Genomic DNA, 23,338 nt, shown 5'->3' on the forward strand with positions numbered 1-23,338 from the left:
AAACTGAAGTTCATCAAGTACAATCTCTGAGCCCTTCATTTGTCGAAGTCGCTTTCTCAGCCCGGTAGTCAACCACGACGTAGGTACCAAGGGATTCCGAGTAGAACGTCACTCGCGTACCCTGAACACCCCTATCATTGCAAACGAAGTTTGCCAATGCTCGATGTAATGGCAACATCCGATCTGGGTGCCAATCGAACTACCTCTACCTGTGGCGTCAGTCTATCGGGCGTAATTCTAAATCGAGCCGCCAATTCCAAGTGAAAAGAAGTTGGCCTTGGCTCCTTCAAAAGAGCTTCCTGATCCTTCACTTTGCCCCAAAAGCGGCAAAGTTTGTACTTTCATTCATTTGATTCGGTGCAAGTCCCACGCCATGTGGTAACAGTTCTACTTGTCTATCTGCCTTTTCTGCCACGTTCCTCAGCTGCTCTCGAACTCTCAGGCCTGTCGTCGTCTTTATCATTATGTTCTTTCTGTGCCTTTTTAGGGCACTTCGCGGAGATATGTCCCTGTTCCCCACATCCAAAGCACTTCCCCTCTTTGATGAAGAGAGCTCTCTTCTCAGGAGTAAGCTTGGGTCGTGCATCCTTTTTCTCTGGGTTGCTCTTTTTCTTTCTATTTCATTCCCATAAGTCTGTTCGGCTCGTTGTGTCATGGCCTCATTTGTGGGGTAGGTCAGACTGCCAGAGTGAATGGCAAAGCCCCACTTCGCATGACTCATCAACTCCTGAATAGAAGCTGACTTCTGTTCCAAGCAGTGATCTCGGATCTCTGTATTAGACCCAAGGTGAACCGCTCAATCTGCTCTCTGAACGAGATCTTCTTGAATGAAGAGGCGGGTAGAAAAGAGCTCCAGAATGTTTCACAATAAGCATTGATTGTATCTTTCTTGGTCATCCGAAGATGGTTCCAAGCAGCTCGTATATCTCGTTCATATTCTTGCGTCAACCAAGAAGAAATAAAAAGCTTCTTAAATTTCAGCCATTTAACTGGCACAGTCTTGTTTAAGAGAGGCGTGGACCACCAAGTACGAGCATTCCCCTTAAAGTAAGAGGCAACTCTCCCTATCTTGGAGTGCTCTGAATAGCGTCCTCCCGTGAAAGCGATGTCAAACTGCTGTATAAAAGACAAAGCCTTCGAAGCATCGGAGTATCCTGAAAAAAATATCAAACTTAAGTGCTTGGCCACCTTCCTTAAACTCTCGGACATTCTTGCTTTTATCTTCGAGAAAGTCATACTGGTTGGCTTTGTAAAAATTCTTCTTGTTCGCATAAAAGTTACCATTGTCAGAGTCTGAACTGTCCGTAGACAAGTCCTCTGTAGAAGCATCACTTACTGGGCGAGACTTAGACTTCTTTGCCTTTTTCTTGCCCTTTCGGAACCGTTGTTTCTTACTTCGCTTTTTGCTTTTTCTGTCTTCTTTGCTCGAGTCTGAAGAGCTAGAAGAACTGTCAGAAGAAGAAGAAGAAGAACTGGGTAAGCCTTCAAACTTGACACGCTTCTTCAGTTTCTTTGCCTTGTCGAATGTCGACCGACGACCCAAATATCCCGGGAAGTCACTGCCTTTCTTTTGCTTTTTGCCGTGCTTTTTGTCTTTCTTTTGCATGTCGAAAAGCTGAGCAGTCCGTGCAACAACCACGTTCTCTAGTTCCTTCTCCGTATATTTCTTGGAGGCAGAAGATTTCTTGAGAGCGGGTTTCGGGAGTGGTGTTGTGGTTCTTTGCCACTCCGTCTGTACCTCTTCCACGTAGGAATTTTAGGGTTTCAGCCAGAAATTAGGGTTTCTACTCCGCCACGTCATCACTTTGTGACACCTACACAGTGTTTATGGTCTTTTCTCTCTCTCTCTCTCTCTCTCTCTCTCTCTCTCTCTCTCTCTCTCTCTCTCTCTCTCTCTCTCTCTCTCTCTCTCTCTCTCTCTCTCTCTCTTTTTTTGGGAAAAATCAGGGCTGTATATTACTGAGTACAATATAATCCCCAGTGGATGCGAAAATAGCCTGTCACGTGGGGTGTACAAGCTGAATGAAAGGGAGAGAGCCACTATAGTGACAACTCAACTAGTACAATCTCATGGTGGTCAGTGTGATGAGTGGAGGAGAAACCACTGAGGGGGGGCATAATGCCATGTAATCTGGCCACCTGTAAGTGTGAAAAAGAGTGGAGCTCGGGCCCAACGCCGAAGGAAGGCAAATCGTCGAGCCTTGGCTGCTCTAGATGTACCTGAGGAAGAATCCCACTACCAAATCAGGGTGTGAATAATGTCCAGCCAAATGGCAGTAAGGGTATGTTGAAGGAGCTGTGGAGCCGCACTGAGAATGTGAAGACAACGAGCTCTCCAAATATTCCATAGTGTAATGCTAGTGATGACTGAAAAAACTTCATCACGTATCTGAGGATCCCCCTGCCATGCGATCTGTGGTAACATAGCCAAAGTCCCTCGCCGATAACCAGTCGAGGTAAGCATAAGAGCTGGATCTGTGTCTGAGCCCTCGTAGAAAAGATGCGGTCCGGGCATCGGCATCAACCATGAGAAAGAGCTCCAAGTGAGAAATCCATCCTGAACACCGACTCTGCTAAGAAAAAGCAAACTGGTAGCCACACTATATGAGAAGAGGAGCATGACCAAAGACAGTGTGCAGGTGACTCATGTAGTCGCGAAGGACATCGAGTGCATAACGGATCATGACCCATAGTAGCTAGCCAAGTCCCAACTGGAAGTCCTGCATGTGCAATCATCCACATGAAAAAAGAAATACGACGAGCCGCATGTAAATCCCAGATGGCTGACCAAAATTGTTGTAGATAGGCATGGGAGAGACCTGAATGTAACCAGAAACGCATACGAGTGGGCTGCTCTGGGTGCTGTCTCATCAATGCTAATCTTCCAATTCTGACAGTGTACTCAAAAAATGATACATGTGCACCAGTGGGGTTAGAGTGAGGCCAATGCCACTCTCCTGGGTCCCAATAAAGCTGAGATAAGGCACGACCCTCCCACACCCAAAGCCTCCAAAGGGCGGCATCAGCGGATGCGAAACGGGGGTCAACACAACGACACTTCCCGCGAGAGCCAACTACTCGTATGGCCTCCCATCGAGCGCCGGGGTAGACAAGGTGCGGAGAGGTGGTAGCATATGTTAATCTAGCATGAATCCCCTGAGAGGAGTCTGAATCAACTGTGAACAGCATGGTGTCTAAACGAACTAATAAGAGAGTGCTCTGAGCAAAGAGACCTTCCCAGCCACTATGTGGAAGCATCTGAACCGTGCCTCGCATGACTGCGTCCCACTGTGAAGGAACAACGGAGTCGATCTCAAGCAGTCTGTCTGTCACCCCGCGACCAATGTCATAATGTTCTGCTACAAAATCTGCATCCAGCATACGCGTCTCATGAAACAACCGCATAGAGGCAGCAGGGCCAGAGTCCCAAGCAGCCCAGTCATGTGAGTCCTCTCTCCAAGCTGACGGGGTGGGTTAACCGAAGAATCAAGAACTGCATTATTCCAAATGAGAGGCTGGCGCTCAATCTCCTCACGACATGAGGGAGGTGAGCGTATGAGAGCTCGTCGCATGGAAACCCAAATCTGAAGGAGTGATCGGATGAAGGGTGAGAGAGTGCTCGTGAACAAGGGGGCATCCGTAAAGAGAAAACGATACCCTATATGCCAAGTATGACCATCTCTAGTGCCGAGGCGTGAAGTTGATGTGCAAAGAGCAGCCTGAAGAAGCATCTTCCAAGGTTCTTAGCCGGGAAAAAGACCCCGAACAATAAGCTTGGTAAGAAGGGCGCGACTTTGTAATTCTGGATCAATAATGCAAAGGCCTCCCTCTGACCTAGGTCGAATAATCGTGGACCAGCGAACTCGAGCACGAGTATCAGTAGTCCCATCTGTGCCACTCCATAAAAAGTTCCGCACTAGTCTGCGGAGCTGAGCCATCACTCCAGAATGTAGCATCCAACAAGAGGCCGTATACCATACTATAGCCAGAATGACCTGGTTGACAACCAATGCACGGCCAGCCAACGACAGATGACGTGAAGACCAATGACATAGCTTCCTGCGAATAGACTGTAGTACTGGTGCAAACTGCTGCTGTAAGGAAACGTCAAATCCAACCTGAAAGCCCAGATATCTGCATGTCTGACTCGGCTGCAGCCATGTGAAACCATCAGCTTCCCCCCAAGTAGGTATGTCATCACTGCCAACCAGTAACCCATAGGATTTATGCCAGTTAATACGTGCACCACTGGCAATGCAAAAAACCGTCAGGGCCTCCTACATGGCATCAAGAGTTGCTAGCAAATAGTGCAACATCAGTATAGTGTCATCAGCAAACTCCTGATCGATAAGGTCCGGAGCTGAAGGTACTGGCATGGTCAAGCCACGAAATGCATGACTCTGAGCACGAAGAAAATCTGACATAGTCTCTCCGACAAACAAATACAGATATGCTGCTAAAGGACATCCCTGTCCGACAGATCGAGAGAGCTCAAAACTGCGACTGACACGACCACCAATAGTAATAGCACTGCTAGCAGTCCCGAAGAGAGCGGAAATGCCTGCGATCCATCTCGAGGGGAAACCCATCCTAGCTAATGATCCTTCGAGAAAGTCCCACTCAACACGATCGTATGCTTTCTCGAAGTCAAGAATGAAAAAAGCGAGAGGTTCAGAAGATGATCTGGCCCACTCTACTGCCTCATAAAAAGTGAAGATATTATCCAGTATGCATCGATCCATGACAAAGCCTGTCTGAGAAGTATGAATAATATCTGGTAAGAACGGTCGCAAGCGATGGCTGATCAATAACACTAATATCTTATAGACCGAAGGGAGTAGGGTAATAGGTCTCCACTGGCGGAGCTGAGTGGTGTCACCCCCTTTCGAAATAAGAGATATGAGACCTGAGCAAAGATCCGGATGCATATATCCTGATGCAAAGATGTCCTGACAACCGCGAAGCAGTGGTATATGCAATACATCCCAATAAGTCAAAAAGAAAGCTCTAGTGAGGCCATCCTCTCCTGGACAGGAGGATCGATCTAGACTCTCGATAGCAGCATGAAGCTCTGCAAGTGTGAAGGGTGCCAACAAGATCTCGGCCATAGTATCTGTACAACGGCGTCGGGTGATGCCAGATCTGCTCACGAGCAAGTAAAACCTCAGTAGTGCATACATCAGCAGTGAACAATGACTCAAAATAATCTGCAGACATATCAAGAATAACATCAGGATGCATATGAAGTGTCCCCTGAGCATCGCACAAAGTCCGAAGGGTGGTGCTAGGAGGGCGCTCTTTATGCGCAGCGAAGAAGGCTTTATTCATCAGCTTTAGCTATCCAATGAGATACTGAAGCATGATGAGTGAACTCAAACCTAGCCTCCTGTACGCGACGAATTTCCTCTGTGAGCTCTGTCTGTCTAGCAACGAGAGAAGCATCCTGAGGCCACTCCTCAAGCAAACACTGTGTGGAACCAAGAGGAATGTGAAGATCAGACTCGCGTACTCTCAACTGTCGATGAATAATAGCAGTCTGATCACGGTAGTAAATACTAGACTGAGTAATGCAATGAGCAAGGAACTCTCCAAGGGGACCACAATAAGAAGCACCCGTGGACCATAAGTCACGAATCTGTTGCTGCAAAACTTCAGTGGTGAGAACACTGTCAGGGATGCGGCAACCCCGTCTCTGTGCAGAGGATCTAGTGAAGGAGATAAACAATGAGATGGGTAAGTGATCTGAGAGGCTGGTCCCTCTCCAAATAGTAGTAAATCCACCTAGAGTTGCTGCCCAAGGGCCAATGTAAAAACGATCAAGTCGCTCTAATAATCTCCCCTGCTGTCTCTGAAACCCCCACGAGTAATGAAGTGTAGCAGGGTGATGACCAAAAGAGGGTATGTGCCAGGCATCAACACCTTGAATAGCTAGAAGAAATCGATCCCAAGCTGACTGCTCATCGGGAGAAATGGATGATAGAACAGGAGGTGTGATGGATCGCCAATCAGAGTCGCTCTCGACATTGTTGAAGTCACCTCCAACAACCCAAGAGTCTACAGCAGGCAGAGCAGTAGCCAAGGAGGACCAAAAAGTAGCCCTCTCCCGAGGAGTAGTGGGTGCGTAGACTGACATAAAACCAATGATAGAGTCCTGAATCCGAAGAGAAACATAGACTGCTCTGCCAGCGACAAGGGTGCCATGCTGCTGAACTGAGGCAAAGTAACGTGGCCCCACTGAAATGCATACACCGCAACTCTGTCCATGAATGCCCAGAGCAGGCTCCCAAAAAGTGTGAGCGCCGGAGGGCATGAGATTACCAAAGGGAGTGGCAATCTTATGCTTCTGTACTAGTAATATATCCACAGTGCCTACTACATGAGCGTGTAAATCTCTGCGAAGTAAAAGCTTGTAGGAACCTCTTACCTGAGAAGTCTGTAAACCATTAGCATTCCAAGAAACTACATGTAAATCCATAGTCTGCATGAAAGAATTGGTAAAGCATCCGACTAACTGCGCATCTTCTTGGAGGCAGCTGGGCCGTCCAAGGGGTGAGCTTCGCGCGGTAGGAAAGCAACCCGCAAGCCCTCTCTAAAATATGGTGTCTCATTGCACCAACTGCGGACCTCAACTTGTTTACATTGCATTACCGATGCTGCAGCTTTGACACCTCAAACGCGCATAGACATAGGAAGCACCACATCTGAGGATACATGAATGACCATAGGCAATGAATAGCAAGCATAAACATCACTCCATTCCATAGCACCAATACAGGAAGGGAAGTGTGGAGACAGTACATCCGGAGCGGAAGTAGACAACCATAAATGAAGCTGAGCCATAGATTGGGCATGCACAAAATGTAGAACCTGATCCTCAGACCATTCCTGAGCTGCGTGGAATGGAAGGAAAAAGGAATGGGTGGGCTGAGAGCGACTGCCTATTAAAGAGGGAACACAACCTGGCTTGTGATGCATAAGGTAGAGTTGCACCCGCGGTCCTTCTGAGTCACCGCACATTTCAGCCCCATGAGTGCCCCAGGAAAGAGGGCAAGAGCTGAGAAAACTGCGTGGGACGTAAGTATGAGCGGCTGAGGGAGGGGGAGGACCAGAAGGTGGAGGGGGGGGAGCAAGGGCGAGAGGGAGAGGAGGAAAAGGGAGAGGTAATAGCGGGGAATGATCCATCTGCATGGGAATAGGGATCTCGGGAAGAGGGGAAGGAGCAGGCGGGGGAACGGCAAGTGAAGGAGGAGCTGGTAGCAGAGGTAAGTGATCTTGTGCTGAAGAAGAAGAATGGCGAGGAGAAGCAATGGGTAATGGGGTGGTGGAAACTTGAGAGAGAGCAGGGGAGGTAACATTGGGGGCTGCATGCGTTGTAGGTTGCTGACGAGGACGGAATGAATGGTTACGACCCACTGTCTGCCATGCAGTCTCAGTAGGAACTGAAGCGGAGGGAGGGACATGGAGGGTCGAAGCTCGAGGAGCACCTGCAGGCTGTTGAGGTGCTCGAGTAGTAGTAGGAGGAACCGGTTGTTGACGTTGACCACGTGGCTGAGCATGAGTGCCATGAGCCGGCTGTTGTTGTCGCCGATGGCGTGGCAGGGTGGGGCAATCTCGTGCCAAGTGTCCCATCTCGTGACAACGTAAGCACTGCCCTGGGCGGCCAGTGACTACCATTCGGCAAGAGTAGTCTCGATCGCGCACAGCCACAGTAACTGTATCTGGTAATGAAGTATCCCCAAACACCAGGACCTGAATGCGAGGTGGACCAGAGGAGAAGATGCAAGATCCTGGAACTACTGTGCCAAAATGAGCAGCAATCATCTGAAGGAGATGCTCATCAATAAAATGGAGAGGCATATCCGGGAAGGAGAGCATCAGAGGGAATCTGGGAATAAGGTGTCGACTGTCAAATTCCTCAGTAGTAAACTCGGGATACCACCTCGTCAAGTATATCATCCTGCGATCAGAGAGTATCGGAGACCGAGCCAGGAGAGCTGAGGCAGTGGCGGGATCTGAAAGACGTACCATGAATATGCCTCTGCCAAGGAATGTAAGCTCCGAGACCCGTCCCTGAGTAATGCCCAATGCAATCTGACACCAATCACGTATAGAAGAGCGAGGTGGAGACTGTCCAATCATCCGGCCAACCAAGGCATGCTTTGCCAAGTGTTGTATTTTGGAGTCAATGCGTGTCAACAAGTCGCCAGTACAGTCCACGTGACAGGCAAGTGGTGATGGAGCGTCGTGCGTAGCACTCGAGACCGACAAAGCCGCCATGAAGAATGGGCTAGACTGGCAAACGAGAAAAGGAAGACCCGAAAGGAATCTTGGACGCTTTCTCTCTCTCTTTCTCTCTTTCTCTTGCAACGGTAGAAGGATGCGCACAGTCAGGGTTTGGGGCTAGGGCAGTTAGGGTTTACAAGATTAGGGTTTCATGGAATTAGGGTTTACGGGATTAGGGTTTCGAGAAATTAGGGTTTACGGGATTAGGGTTTCGAGGAATTAGGGTTTGCAGAGGTGGGCTTCTAGGGTGGCCGGCAATTTGCGAGGCAGGCAGTGCAAGGCTCGCACAGGCAGCAGGGCAGAGATTGGCGCGCAGCAAGCCAGCAGCAGGTTTTCGCGCGAACTCTGACAGGCAACAGGGCGCGTGACTGGGCGGCTGTTGTTGCGCGCGCAGGCAGGGCAGCAGCAGTCGCGACAGTGCAACAACAGGTCACGCACCTAGGGCCACAAGTACCAAGTCCGAGCCATCCCCTCTCTCTCTCTCTCTCTCTCTCTCTCTCTCTCTCTCTCTCTCTCTCTCTCTCTCTCTCTCTCTCTCTCTCTCTCTCTCTCTTCCGTACACGCGCACTCTCACAAGTACCAAGTTCACAGGTATACAGGTGTTTCGCAAAGGTGAAGTTGTCCATAGAACTACTCGTGCAAGAGTGAGCTCGGTTGCCATGCTTATGGTACATGTATGCCATATGTGGATTTGTGATTGAGACAGATTGGTCTAGAAAAGGTTAATGCGCTTTTTGATTACGGTCCACAGGTTTTTTTCCTGCTTCTCTCTGTCATGGATGGAGAGCGTTAGTCACTTTTGACTTGGTGTATGACATCTGTGGATGAGAGACCGAGTCTCTGTTTTGCGCATTACCGAATCGATTTCATTGATGCATTTTACGCATGTTTGTGTTGTGATTGTTTATCGCTAAGATGTTCATTTTTTACTCAGTTTACAAGGGAAACTCTGCCGGATTTTTCCCAAATTCTCGCCATGTTGTATGCATATCTACAGTTTTGCTCTCTGATGGTTTAGTGGTCGAGTGTTTGACTCCCATTTTGATAGGTTTTGTCAGCCTTGAACACACTCTCGCAAGAGTGAGAGTTGCATATGCTCGTGTGGCTATTGACTTTGCCAGTCATAGGTTTCACAGGTTTTTGCAGATTTTTGCATGTAGTTTCTCTTGTGGGATGCGTTTTAAGCTAGCTTGCTCACTACTTGCGAATATGATTATGCACTTTACGCTCAATTGAGCTGTTTGTCCCAAATTGTATGCTTGCAGATATAGCAGATTGTGGAGCTGATTTTATACATATGTGAGCATCGGTTTTGATGCGTTTGATCATGATTTCCACGATATATGTGTAGTGGTCGAGTTAACTTCCTCTTTGTTGCCAGTTTTGCATGGTCTATGGTTGAGCTTTTGCTAGAGTTCTCAGTTTAGAGGGGAGACTTTGCCAGATTTATCCCAAGATTTCTCACCATAATTTGATTTCTTGGCATCCACTTAGCAAACATGTGTGAGAGTTTAGAGTCTACGGTGATGACTCGTAAGAGTCGGCGGTCTCGTAGTTGTCGATATATGCGTTGTTGGCATTGTCGTCACACAGAGCACATTAGACGCCGTTGTTTCATACGTATGAGGCAGCAGCGGAGATCTATGCGTGATACACATGAGGTCTTGACACATGCTAGGGCAGTGGCTTCATATGCCAATGACGATGATGTCACGTTTGCCTTCAACGTTCCTCCTGATTACATGTCTTTGAGAGATGACAATTCTCCCCATTGGTTACTAGATGAGGATGCAATTTTCCACGTCACACCACATCGTGAGTGGTTTAGCACCATCTCTAGTGGGAGCTTTGGTTGTCTACACTTGGCCAATGGTTCGGCGTTTGACATTGCAAGTGCAGAAGATGTTTACTTGTCATTGCCTAGTGGTGCATTATATATGCTACGACACGTGCGCTATGTTCCTCAGTTGAGACAGAGCTTGATCTCAATGAAACACTTAGCAGATTGTGGGTGTCAGACATTGCTTAGAGAGCACTCTTTCTAGATGCATTGCGGATCATTAGTGATTGCCAGAGGAGCTCGCAGTGGCTTGGTATATCCTATCCATGTATTTGAGGTTCGAGACGGCATAGTCTCGGTTTTGTTCCTGGCATGCTTTGAGCGAGAGACGATACGTGTCTCCTTCGCAGGTAAGCTCCACCGTGCTCACGAGACAGAGCATTTAGTTGTGCAAGACATGCAAGTAGATTCTGTAGAGACAAAGATAGAGCGACAATGCTCTAGTGAGACAGCCAGTGTAACAGGGAACGGGCCGAACGTACCCCAAACGTTCCGAAACGGTATTCCGAACGAGTCACGTTCCCGAAACGCAGTCAGGAACGGAACATCGTTCCGGAACAGGGTGTAACAAGAACGGTGTTCCGAAACGGGGGGAACATGGCGGAACGTGAGGCGGAATGACGGAACGGGTAAAAGTAGGCAGTTGGGGACAGATTTGGGGCTGTTTGGTGGACATATTTGGGACAGTTTGAGGGTAGGTTTGGGGACAAATTTGGGGGTAGTTTTGGGGTTTTTTAGGAGTTGATTTGGGACTAAGCTGAATAGAGGTAATTCAAGCCTTACTTTAGTCGACCGTTCCGGGCCCCCTTCCTCCTCCCCGTTCCAGACCCTCCCGTTCCCGTTCCCGTTCCCCGTTCCCGTCCCGGATAACTATGGAGACAGCACCTGTTGTCAAGGTCTGTGCAGGTAGAGGTAGAGCAGGTCTGCTCCCTAGAGACACGGGCACAAATAACGAACATAGAGTTCTTTGATATGCTCATGCTAGAGGCTCATGAGTTGGTGCCAGAACACACAATTCCGCCTATCGGCGAGAGGGACGTTTCGACGTTGACACATCCATACGCGACGGGTAGTTCCGATGCAGTACATGCAGATAGCACAAGGGAGGCTTGGACAGCCAGGTTTGTGCAGATTTTGTCAGTTTTCGGACGTCTCATGTATGACCTACTAGTGTCGAGGCCTGACCTAACAGCTGCATTGGGAGCATTTGCAACAAGAATTGTAAGTCGTACAATGACTGACATTAACATGATGCATAGTGGAGTTTTGCAGACCATACAGAGTTGTCTGCGGGATTTACATGCAAGCTCTAGCGTGAGTACGCACGCTCGCATATCCCTAGAACCGATACGGTGCATGTAGATAGATTGAGCAAGCCAAGTGGGCATAAGTTGAGAGAGTCTCTCACCAATTTTCTTCTACATACTAGTAGTTTAGCTAGTAGCACTCACTTATCGACACATCACCCCTAAGTGGGAGATGGGAGATTCTTGGGATAAAGGCATTGTGCCCTTGCCCGGGTTGGACACCTGCTATCCGGCCGCCCACTGTGTGTAATACACATTCCTTATTCTTCATATACACAAAGAAGGAGGAGCTCCTCACTACATTCTTGGAGGTTGCTACTCTTCTCCCTCGCACTCCGCACGCACCGCGCATCGCTTTCGTACCTAACTCTCTCACATACCGAGGCAACTAAATGAGTATTGGTACTACCGTCCATGTTAAGCTTGCCTTTGTCTCTGTCCTCTAGCAATCTCGTGCATTTGCTTTTGGCTTCAGAGTCTCGAGCCAAACAAAGCGACGGATTCCTTGAGGCTTTATTTGCGGATAGCATAGTTACCAAGAACGGGAAACCGGAACATGAAACACAGAACGACAACTGCCACAAAATGCCATTCCCTATTCCGGGTACTAACGTTTGAAACACGACGGAACGGGGATTCGGAACGGGGATTCGGAACGGGAACGGGGAATGGAGACTTGAAAATGGCCATTCCCTGTTACTATGGCGGATAAGTCGCTAACTAGGTGGTGGATGATCTCTCCATAGCCTTTAGTTGGTGTTGGTGTTGGTGGTTGGTACTCGAGGGGAAGATTTCATCATGGTTCACCTTTGCCAATGGGGGCCCGCTTTTGTACAACATATCAAAACGTAGTACATGTTAAGGATTTACCTTGCCAGGATGGCATCTCAAAACACCCACAACAATGCACTCACAAATTGCCGCAACGAGGGGGCTTGCTACCGGCATCTCAAAAAAGTTGTGCTCGCTTTGGCTTACCATGGTGCTAGCATTTCAAAATGCTTACAAAAGTTGTCGTAGAAGCCTACCCTCCCTTGCCATGCATTTCACAACGTTGTGACCAAGGGTCCCTTCACCTAGCGCTACAAGGAGACCAAACTGTTGTTTTCAACGACATTTTGAAACGCTCTTCGGTAGAGCCCAAGCAAGAGCATCCAACCAGCACCAAATTACAGCCTCAAAGCCAATGGAAATACAATGTACAGATGATCAGTTGGAAATGACAGGGAAGAAACCACAAGGCAAAATCCATGAACTTTACAGAAGAGATCTTGAAATGGTAGAGGAACCAAGGCCCTGTAAATTGGAGCACACCTGAAATAAGACCCATTATAGGAAATAACCGAGTGAAAAGAGTGTAACAAGGAAAACAAAACATACAAGAAAACGATAAGAAAATTCAGACAACCTGGCTGACTCCGTAGGAGCAACGCGAGCACAAAGCTCCCACGGGGTGCTGCCAATCAACCAAAGGCCTTCGGCATAGACCCCAAAACCTCTCTCTCTCTCTCTCTCTCTCTCTCTCTCTCTCTCTCTCTCTCTCTCTCTCTCATGCATGTGTGTGTGTGTGTGTGTGTGTGTGTGTGTGTGTGTGTGTGTGTGTGTGTGAGAGAGAGAGAGAGAGAGAGAGAGAGAGAGATGCTTCTGATGCAAAAACACTCTTCTACGCATAACCACACACGCAGCTGGGAGAACCTGGGCTTTGTTGTAGAAAACATCGTTGCCCCGCAACAGAATTTCAGCTCGCCCCTCTTTCAAAATGGAGTACTCGCTGCTGCTGCTGCTCTTGTCTTTCTTGTTGCTGTTCAGTTTGGACCCCTTGGAGCGCATGTGCTGCGCACTCTCCTCCTCCATCGCGCGCCTCGAGCGTTCACGGCGCACAGTTTCAGGATACAAGGGTTAAGGAGCCAAGGTTTATGAGATCTTTTGACTTAGAGTCAAAGATCTTATGGGCATCTGCAAGGAGGACTTCGAAATACAAAATCCCCAAATCTACATTTTTGAAGCACAAAAATATATCAAGTCAGATAATTTAAATTGCAACCATGGGAATTTCGTCTCCAACCTCCAGCTATGAAAAGAGAATCTTCATAGTACAAGCTCGCACGACTCGCCTAAGACAAATCTCATTCGTACCAATGGGCCAATCCTATACACTTTCTCAAGCTCACTCATGAGCACACATAGAGACACTCGTACTATATGTTTCTATTCTCGCTTTCAAATGTCTATGTATTTGTATGCATGTAAGTCATAGGCTTGGACTCCAATTAGCAAGCATGCCTAAGAGGCTACTTTCAAGCTCTTCGTGAGAAATGATAACTTGGAACTTAGCTTTTCTCTTTTTTTTCTAACAAAATGAGAATTATGTGCACTAATACACCTAACATCCTAACCTTGCCCCTTTTGAGCATCTCCTTCTTGATAGGTATCTCATAAATGACTTCTTATGCATTTGAAAGGGCATTACGTTTAGCATATAGGTCGACCAAAGCAATGTACCACATTTGCAATATACAGTAAAGTGACCATACAAAGCTTTACAAATTTGAGTTGTTGTCTATTATCACCACATTCTACTGTAATTTGAACCTCTAGTTGTGATGATTTTCTAATATCTTTAGGGTTAATAACTTGAAGAGTGGGGTATTGTTGTGAGTTTTGGGGTATGCTAACATCGTTGGTAGGGGACGTAAAGGTTTGACAGTTTGATAAGAAGTTGTTGTGAAGCTTGAGATGTAGAGGGGGCCACGAGGTTTCCATGTGATAAGCACCACTATGTGCCAAGTGTACTGGTGTCTAGGAATTATTTAACTTCACTATAAACTTTCAACAAATGATCAGATGATTAAGACCCCATTAGGCGGCACTGATAATAGTGCCAACAAGACAGTCGTAACAAGAAAGGACAGGATGGGTTTGTGAAGGAAGCAACTACCACCGCATACATGCAAGATGGCACATAGGTGAAGCAAGGGCTTATCTCCAAATGCTATCACCATCTTGAGGGTAAGAAGTGAACATGCGGAACAAATGCATGATGAGAGGGTACTCCATTGCTCTTGGGAAAAAATGTGGTACATTGCAATGCTTAATATGTTCCTCTAAAAAAAATGCAAATGAGGCACAATAGTAACTAAGTTTTTGAACTAATATGTTGCTTCCTCCAAAATTTGTTGCTCTAGCATCCCCAACACGCTTCCTTAAGATCCTTACCATTGGATCAAACAACACGTGTTGCGCCGCTGGTAGCAGTTGGCTCCAAACATGTGCATGCACATGCACCCCCACTCGATCGCACTCTTGCCTCCTACAATTTTTTGCATTTTGTATGTCGTCTTCCCAGTGCCTTTCTTTCCTATCAATGTTGTATAAATTGGCCCAACCGTTGGGTGCCTCCCCATAGTGCTTGGTAGCATCTCCCACCAAGCAACCTTCAATTTCCCTCTTGTGGAGCTTGATTGGCAGCCATCTAAATGTCTCTGGTAGACCCTACACATTGTCATCGTGTGATAGATCTAGCTTGTGCAGCATCTTTGTTGCATGCATCAGCAATGCATCATGTGCCTACATCAACTACTATAATTTCTTCACCAGTGTATGATTTTAATGAGTAGGATCTCTTTGTGTCTCTCTTGACTATTCCATGCGTGTCAACTACCCGTTCACCTCTGATGCATCATGCTACCTATTCGCCTCCCATAAGGTGGGCTAGAAAGCTCAAATGGCTGGAGGTTTTCTTAGCGCCATGCGGTAGACTTGTAGAGAGACCCAAGGGGGTCTTCCCCTCATGATTCCCCGCCGTGGTTCTCCAAGTTTTCGAGTCCTGGTCATTCCTTGCATAGCTAGGGATTGGAGAGCACGTTCTCTCTCTCTCTCTCTCTCTCTCTCTCTCTCTCTCTCTCTCTCTCTCTCTCTCTCTCTCTCTCTCTCTCTCTCTCTCTCTCTCTCTCTCTCTCTCTCTCTCTCTCTCTCTCTCTCGTAAATCTTCAGCTACCCTTCGATGCCTCTTCAACTTCCCCCTATAGGCGTTCACCTTCTCATCATGTTCAGAAATTTCAACAGCGTCTCCTTGTCTTACTCTAAGCCTCCTTTCAATGTCACGTGGTGGCCTCTCTCTTATAGAGTCTATAGAATGAATTGTTATCTTGAATTTGAAGGTAAGTTTTGGATTTCAAGGTTGGGATTACAATAAACAAAAGCGATGATGCCACTGCAGTGTTTAGTAGTGTTTGCTTTAGGAAAACTTTTAAATGGAAAATTTGCAAAAATAAATGCATTTTTTCCATACTTACATTAACTTCCCTCCAATTTACAGGGGATGGAAATGCAGAGAGATTTCAAAGGGATCTTTCGCGGGAGCTTTTTCTAAGCCTTCAATGGAGTAGTTTTCAAGGAAAAAGCTTTCCACGCCCTAGTTGGAGAGAGCTTTTTGGAGGGAGCTATTAGTGGGTCGTCGCGACGTACGTCTATAGCATAGCTTTTCTGCACTAACACAATGTCAATACTCGGGGAAGCAACTCAGATTGGGCACGGAGACTCTTCGAGGGTGTCAACCTCGAGAAGTGAACTAACAAAATAAATCTATCTCTAGCACATGCAAATCTCTCGCTCTCAATTTTGGCAATTTACCTATGTCCTGTATCCCTACACTCATCAACCCGTTTCGGCACTCGAACGGAGTTTAAATGCTACAAAACTTTAGGAGGCGGTCAAGGACACTTAGGGCACTAACCTACCAAGTTTGGTCACATTTCAAGGAGGTATTAAAATCACGATCCATCATAATTTAGGCCTCAAACTGCAACAGAACACATCAAAAAGGTCTCCCTAGGGTCTAGGAACACTCTCCTATAGTCGGAATGAACACTCATTGACACACTCAAATCAATAGATTTGGCCTACTAACGCGTAGTCAAAAATCACAACAGAATCAACAATGAGCATACTTGAATGAAAAGAGCACCGAACAAGGAACACATTGCAAGTTTCAGAATCGAAATGTCATTACCAGAGCTCAAGATATGAGGATTACAAGTTATAGGAAAGAAGCCACTCTAAGCCGTTCGCTTCAAACTCAAAAACTTGATAATGATAAATGTATTTTCCTAGTTTACAACTTAGGCTTTATACATAAGGCTCTCTTGGTCAATGGAGAATCGTACAGGACTCAGACTCATTACAGACTTTATAGCTCAGCTTCTCAGAGCTTGTCCATCTTTTATCAAAGATGATCAAAATAATTACAAGGCTTTCAAAAAAAGAATGGGAATACATCAAAATTTTAGGCTCATGGAAGAAGGGTCGACTTGAAGGGCACTCATCTGGCTTGACTACTAACATTACTACCTTCCTAGTCTTTGCATGCCCTCGTGCAAACTGCCTTGGCTTGTTTCTGAGTGCTTTGCTTTGCTTAAACAACTGTTGGACTGCTGGATGTATCTTCTTTAATAGTGTAGTGTTCGCTTTTCTAGAGTCTGTGTGAGTTGTTTTAACTTCTCCGCCCTTGCTTCTATCTCTACTTTTGTTGCCATCTCCTTGAATGGATTGTTTCTCAAAGTGCTTTGATATGAAATGTGACGAGCGGCCAAATTATTTGTCATGGGGTTGAAGATGGATGAATCTACTTCAAAGAACCCGGTCATGAACGCCTCTTCAAATGTTTGCATGTAGTGAGAGGGAAAAAACATTATGCAAGCGTACAACCCCATGATGATGTTCCAACTCCTCCACTTCCTTTTTGGAATACTTGCCAAGGATGTTCCGTTGCTTATATGTCTTCAGATGCTATGATACATGTGATGATCATCTTTGAAATTTTCACCAGCATTTGGCAAGTCAAGTCTGGACCACCCTTCATCTGATTGATGATGCCTCGTAGATTATTGACCATATATTTCTCAGTTGGTGGGAAGCTTCATGCTGGCTTCGTGAGAACTAAGTAGTTCAGCACTACCGGTCTTTTACTTTGCTAGTTGTAGAAGCTATCCAAGAATCGCCTTCTATTGATTGGGCAGTAAGTCGGATAGATCCTAAGATGTTGCGGTGCGTTTCTGTAATATGTCTCATCGATTGGGCCCTTTTCGAACCATTTCTTTCTCCACAGGGTTGGTTGTCGAGGATTGTTTGAATTTGTGTAGCAGTTACAAGGACACCCTTGTAATCCCCCTTGTGGTTGGGCTTGAGACTAGGCAACATTTTCTTTTTCCATAAGAGAGCCTCTTGTCTCATCAACGGCAATGCAATCATATCATGCCCATGGTTCTTGACCACTTCGTCAGGTGTGATCATCAGAAGTGCAGTCGACTCCAGTACCTTGAGTTCGTACTGCATATATTCTTTGTGAGAGGGATCATGCACTTCTGATATCCACCTTCAAATCTCATCTCCTCTCGGGCATCTGTTTGATCTTATTTTTCTTCTGAATCATGTAGTTCTGCCTCTGTAGTTGTGCTTTGCAGTTCTACAGGTGGAAGATCCATGCCCATCTGCACTTGCTTGGTTGTTTGATGGATTTCCATTGAGTTTGGTCGGGCCCTTGTAGCACTCGTAGACAAATCCTTCTGTTGCAAAGTTATGGCATGTGCGGCGTTTTGAGCAGCCAGCTCTTCTTTTGCTTTTGCCAGCTGTTCCATTTCACCTCAAGAGCAAAGTGATAAGGACAAGGAGGCGGCCGCCAAAAAAAAAAAAAAAAGCAGAAGCCGACACCTCTTGCCAACCTCAAAGGACACAACCAAAGCCAAGATCGCCCCACTCACAAGCCATAATAGAAGAAGAAGGTGGCTGATAGGCTCTTTGACATTGACGATCATCTGGAACAAATCAAGCTACATTTCCGATGTCAAAGAGCACTCCACAAACTATGAGGAGTGGAGCTGGAAGATACCAAGGGAGAAGTAGCTAAATCACTTAAGGTCAATCAAGAGCTACAACAAAAGATTGAAGATTTACAAGGTATCCAATGAGAGCTTCAAGCTGAGCTACAAAGGGAGCATGCAAATGCTGCTCATTTCTACCATAAAGCTCAAGCCTTTGATGAGGCTAGCACAAATTTATAGGTCGAGAAACAACACCTAGAAGAAGAGTTGGAAAAAGAATGTGAAACTAGGGGAATCCTATGGGGTTGTCAGCAAAACACTTACACAACTCTTAGCAATGCAAGACACCCCAGTCCCTGCTTCTACTTCAGCAACACCGGCCTCAGCAATATAAGAGTTGAAGAATTTCAAGGTGGCCCTAGCTCAAGAACAATATGACAAGCAAATCATGACAGTTGGGCATAAGGCCATTCAAAACCAAAAAGAGGATGAAATTGCAATGTAGCTTGTTCCTTGTCTTTGCTTTTTTCTTTATCAGCCACTTGATTCGTGGGTGGTGTTGGCAACACTTGCTTTGTTGTTTCTTTGGTACATCCATTGTGATCCCATCCCTCTCTTGGGTTGCTGGAGGGGGCTTTGAATTTTGAGTAGCAGGAGGAGTGGTTGGTGGATTTGTGCTCAAGGGAACATTTTCTGTATGGATTTCAAAAGATTCCATGCCACCCTCCTCTCCAGTTTTCTCATCATCCTTTCTTTCCTTTTCTTTATTTCCTTCTTGGTTATCTCGTTGAGTTTGCTCCTGTCTGGTTTGTTCTTTCTCTGAGTGCGTTAAATCATCAGATGAATCTAGGCCATTTGTCTTTTGTCTCTTAGCTTCGTGCTACTCCCTTTGTGTGGCTTTTCTTTTGAGTTCATTTTGAATCCTCTGCCGCATGTCACAGGCAATATCCAAATTCTCTTTTGCTGCTCTTCGTTTGTATTGTTTAATTTTTTCCCATGCTTCGGCTTTGCGTTGTTCCAGAGTGGCTTGTTCTCATCCTCCTCTCCTTCATCGTCTATTTCAGTTCCAAGGTTTCTCTTTTCTTTCGCTTTCTTCCTGCGGAGCTCCTCCCTTTAGGCTTGAGCATCCTCCATAGATCTTTGAGTTTGCATAATTGGTATGCTTCCTATATGCTCATACAATCTTCTCCTCAGACGTCCTCGATGCCGCTTATACTCTTCCTCTTCTTCCTCATTCTCGTCGTCATCATCTGAGGATTGGTACTTTGAAGAAGTATCCCTGTTTTTTGGCTTTACCTCCCTGCTGAGTTGGATATGTGATTTTGTTTCTTCGCTGTCAGATTTTTTTCCTTTTGAGCTCTGTCCAACCACTTTTGTTCTTTGGGGGTTGTGATGAGGAGGGTCCTGCCACCACTTGCTTAACCGCACGTTTGGATTTATGGATCAACTCCAGTTACATCTCTATAGGTGGTAGCTCATCGATCATGCCTAATGCTTGAAAGGCAGTCCTTGTCAACACTGGTCCACCGTTCATGTAAGTCTTATTCCTGTCACTGTTCTTTAGATTTGCCTCCACCATATTTTCTAGAATAAATGTGCCTAGATCACACTTTATGGTCCTTTGCTCTCATAGCCCTATTGCCATCACCACCGCAATGTGGAGATTTGGTTCGGTATACCTTGGTGGTTTCTGGACCTTCAGGTATTGTGCGATGAGTCGGAGTGGCAGTTCTGTCTCCGAGTACACGGTCCTTATAAGTGAATTTGTGTCCTTGCTACTTCACAAAAGCTTTGTCACTATCATAACCTTTGTCTTTAGGAGCAAATTATGGTTTCTTGGTGGCAAGTGCAATGCCTTATTAATTATATCTGAAGTGATTCGGACCTTGACTTTGGCTCCATCTTTGTCAGTCAGTATTGCCTCCCCGTTGTACTGGAATGAGGATATCAGCTCATGGGCCCGTTGGAAGTCCGTTTCCCATGGTTGTAGTTGGAAAAATGTTTCCATCAGGAGGCATCTTGATCCCTCAATTATTTCTTGCTAGCAATGTAGATTCCAAAGCTCCTTCAAAAATATGGCAGTTTTTACTTTGGAGCCATCGACCGCTTCAAATCTTCCAATAAAGATTCGTTGGGATTTGTGCTAGCTCCTCATCTGATATGTGTGCCTTCTCATTTGATGCAATCTCTATGACTTGGTAAGGGTGGGCTTCCCACTGCTTCCTGGGTCATCTGCGAGGCATTCTGTGATCAAACATTCAAGAAATTAGCTCCAGGAGTTAGCCAACAAGTTGTCGAGAAAAGTTAGAAAAAACGCAAACTTTTCAAGCTAGGACCCATTGAGCAGTACAATCCAAGTATACCCCCAAAGCTAGCCCCCTCCTTGCTTTGGTTGACCCCTCTTCTATGCAAGATGGAAGCTCACCTTGCAAGCCTGGCCAATCACATGCAGAGTGCATATCAAGCAAGCATACTACCCTTGGAGCAAGTGTCCCCCTTTCCCCTTTGAGAGAGAGGACTTGACAAACGTATAAACAACTAATTTAATTAACTAAATTATCATTGGACTCCTTGGGAGGCCAACCAATAGGCTTTAGGCACAACATGAGGGCAACATGAAGAGGATCTTGACAAGTGTCCTAGTTGCTTTCTTTATACCAAGCTTGCCTTCTGTGAGGGTGTGTGTGTTCTCTCTCTAGGGAGCTCTCTAGCTCCTACAAAGAGGGCTCGCCCCCTCATTCATGGAGCACCTTAGCACCTTAGTCATTAAGCACCTTAGTTAGCAAGCACAACAAGAATCTCAAGCACCTTAGTCAGCAAGCACCTCAAGCTTAGGTCGGGTTCCGACCTCAAGCACAACCATAGCTTGCCTAAGGTCAAAGGTTTTTAACACTAACCATTTGAGGTTATTAATGAAGCTAAACCTAAGGTATTTAAGCTCCATTAGCTAGCCTTGCTCTTTGACATATCATCTCTCATTTGGACCCCTTTAACCTTGGCCCCGTGTTGAGATAGATCCATAAGCACATGTCTATATTCTAGCCCTTGTTTCCATCTATTCTCCCACATTAAATGATCAAATTAATATGAGAAAATAATTTAAGTTGGTTGGTTAGATATTAGATTTTATCACTTTACCTCTCTCTTGAAATCATAGTCGTTCTTGACTATAAGGTAGAAGAGATAAAGTCTTAGTCATTAGTCAATGTTTCTTAGCAGGTAGAGGATGCCTTTTTACCATATGACATCATTCCAAGATGGATGACTAATCCATTTGGTGCTTGGGAGACGTAGTTGCTGCAAGCATGTCTGCTCTTTAGTCCATTTTCATTCTCCCAAAGTAGAGTGATAGATTCTACTTGGTGTTTGAGAGACGTCGTCATCACAAACATGATTGACGGCATGCATACTATTTAAATTTGTGCACAATAAGAAGAGAAACAGTCTTATAAGACAAAAACATTGGTACATTTTCTTACTCTAATGTAGCATTGTAAGCATTGACAAGGTTCATACTATCCTTAAAGCTGTATTCCTTGCATCCATCTAGCATCTTCACAAGGATAATCTTTTAACTTAATAAGATATCGTCGGATAATCTTACCATGTCGTAGTACCTTGTCTTCATGCCAAAGGATAGCTTCGGGTTGTAGCACCTCTTCTGGTCTTCGATTTTGGAAGCGTCTTCAATAATTGGTTCACTTGGTGGCTCTCCTTTGTAGGGCTTAAGTAGACTCACATGAAAAGCATTGTGTATGAGCCAATGGTTGTGCAACTTGAGTTGATAAGCCATCTCATTGATTGACTTCAAAATTTGAAAAGGACCAGGGTATCTTTTTGCTAGTTTAGCATAATACTTTTGATGGCCCGTAGGATTTTTCCTTGTCGTTTGCCTCAATTGAGCCTTGGGAAACTTAAGTAAGACCCAATCATTTTCTTTAAATGTTAAGGCCCTTCTGTGCTTGTCAACAACAACTTTTTGCCTTTGTTCAAAGATGGATATAGGCTCCTTAATCTTTTGGAAAGATTTTTGTAGGTCACGGCTATACTCATCGGCAATGAAGATCTTCCCATGTACTTTAAGTAGTAAGGGAATTTTAGGTCTTCCCTCTATGATTTCAAAAGGTGCTTTTCCCATAGAAGTATGGACAGTATTATTGTACGCATACTTTACAAGGGGTAAGTATTTTTCCCATTGTAAGCATTGATCTACTTCTGTAACATAAGTCTTTAGTAAATCGAGTATCGTAAGATTGGCTATCTCACTTTTTCCATGTGTTTGTGGGTGATAGGCCGAAGAGAAATACAATCTTGTACCTAGATTTTCAAAGAGATCTTTCTAGAAATTAATGGTCATTCTAGGATCTCTATCTGACACGATGGATGTTGGTAATCCATGGTGTTTGAAAATCTAAGATATGAAGAGAGTTGCCATTTAGTGTGCCTTAATAGTCTTTTTGGCAGGAAAAAAGGATGCTTGCTTACTAAACCTGTCGACTATTGTCCATATTCCCATATTCCCATGGATAGAGTTGGGTAATCCAAAGATAAAATCCATGGATATACTCTCCCATAATGAATTAGGAATTGGCAATGGCTGGAGTAATCCAAGTTGCTTCCCTCTATCATACTTAGTCTTTTGGCATACCACACATTTTGAAACATACTCTTGTATGTCCACTTTCATGGTAGGCCAATAGAAGTATGTCTCTACTCCTCGAAGAGTAGGTTGAATGCCTCTAAGCCCCGCATAGGGAGGAGCTTGGGATTTATACGTGACTTTCTCACAAAGGGAGTGGGTAATACATAGCCTATTGCCATGGAGAAGATAACTATCCTGCAAGGTGAATGGTTCTTCTTTCTTCCCCAATGCAAGGGCTGACATTATGTCTTTAAACTCAGGGTCAGTAGCATACTCACCTATCATAGAAGATAGATCATTGTGAGTTGCTATAGACACTGCATTAACTTTTGGTTGTCGTGAAAGTGCATCGGCCACTTGATTGTGCTTACCAGTAATGTGACAATATAAAAATAAAATTGCGAAATAAAATTTACCCACCTCATTTGTTTGTCAAAAAGCTTGGTTT

At 45.5% G+C, this 23,338-nt stretch overlaps 1 protein-coding gene across 1 annotated transcript in view; it reads right to left on the bottom strand.

Moving 5' to 3' along the window:
• The window catches only part of LOC147429360 (tRNA (guanine(26)-N(2))-dimethyltransferase 2-like), an 89,597-nt gene extending 76,239 nt beyond the window's left edge, over positions 1–13,358 (bottom strand). Inside the window, exon 1 of the mRNA XM_086495533.1 lies at positions 13,126–13,358. Within this exon, the coding sequence (XP_086351659.1) occupies positions 13,126–13,284 (159 nt within the window). The 5' untranslated portion in view covers positions 13,285–13,358. The remainder of the gene's footprint in view (positions 1–13,125) is intronic.
• Between the last annotated feature and the right edge of the window lie 9,980 nt (positions 13,359–23,338).

The sequence above is a fragment of the Adiantum capillus-veneris genome, chromosome 22, assembly GCF_014529385.1.
Source record: "Adiantum capillus-veneris isolate H3 chromosome 22, ASM1452938v2, whole genome shotgun sequence".
NCBI lineage: Eukaryota > Viridiplantae > Streptophyta > Polypodiopsida > Polypodiales > Pteridaceae > Adiantum > Adiantum capillus-veneris.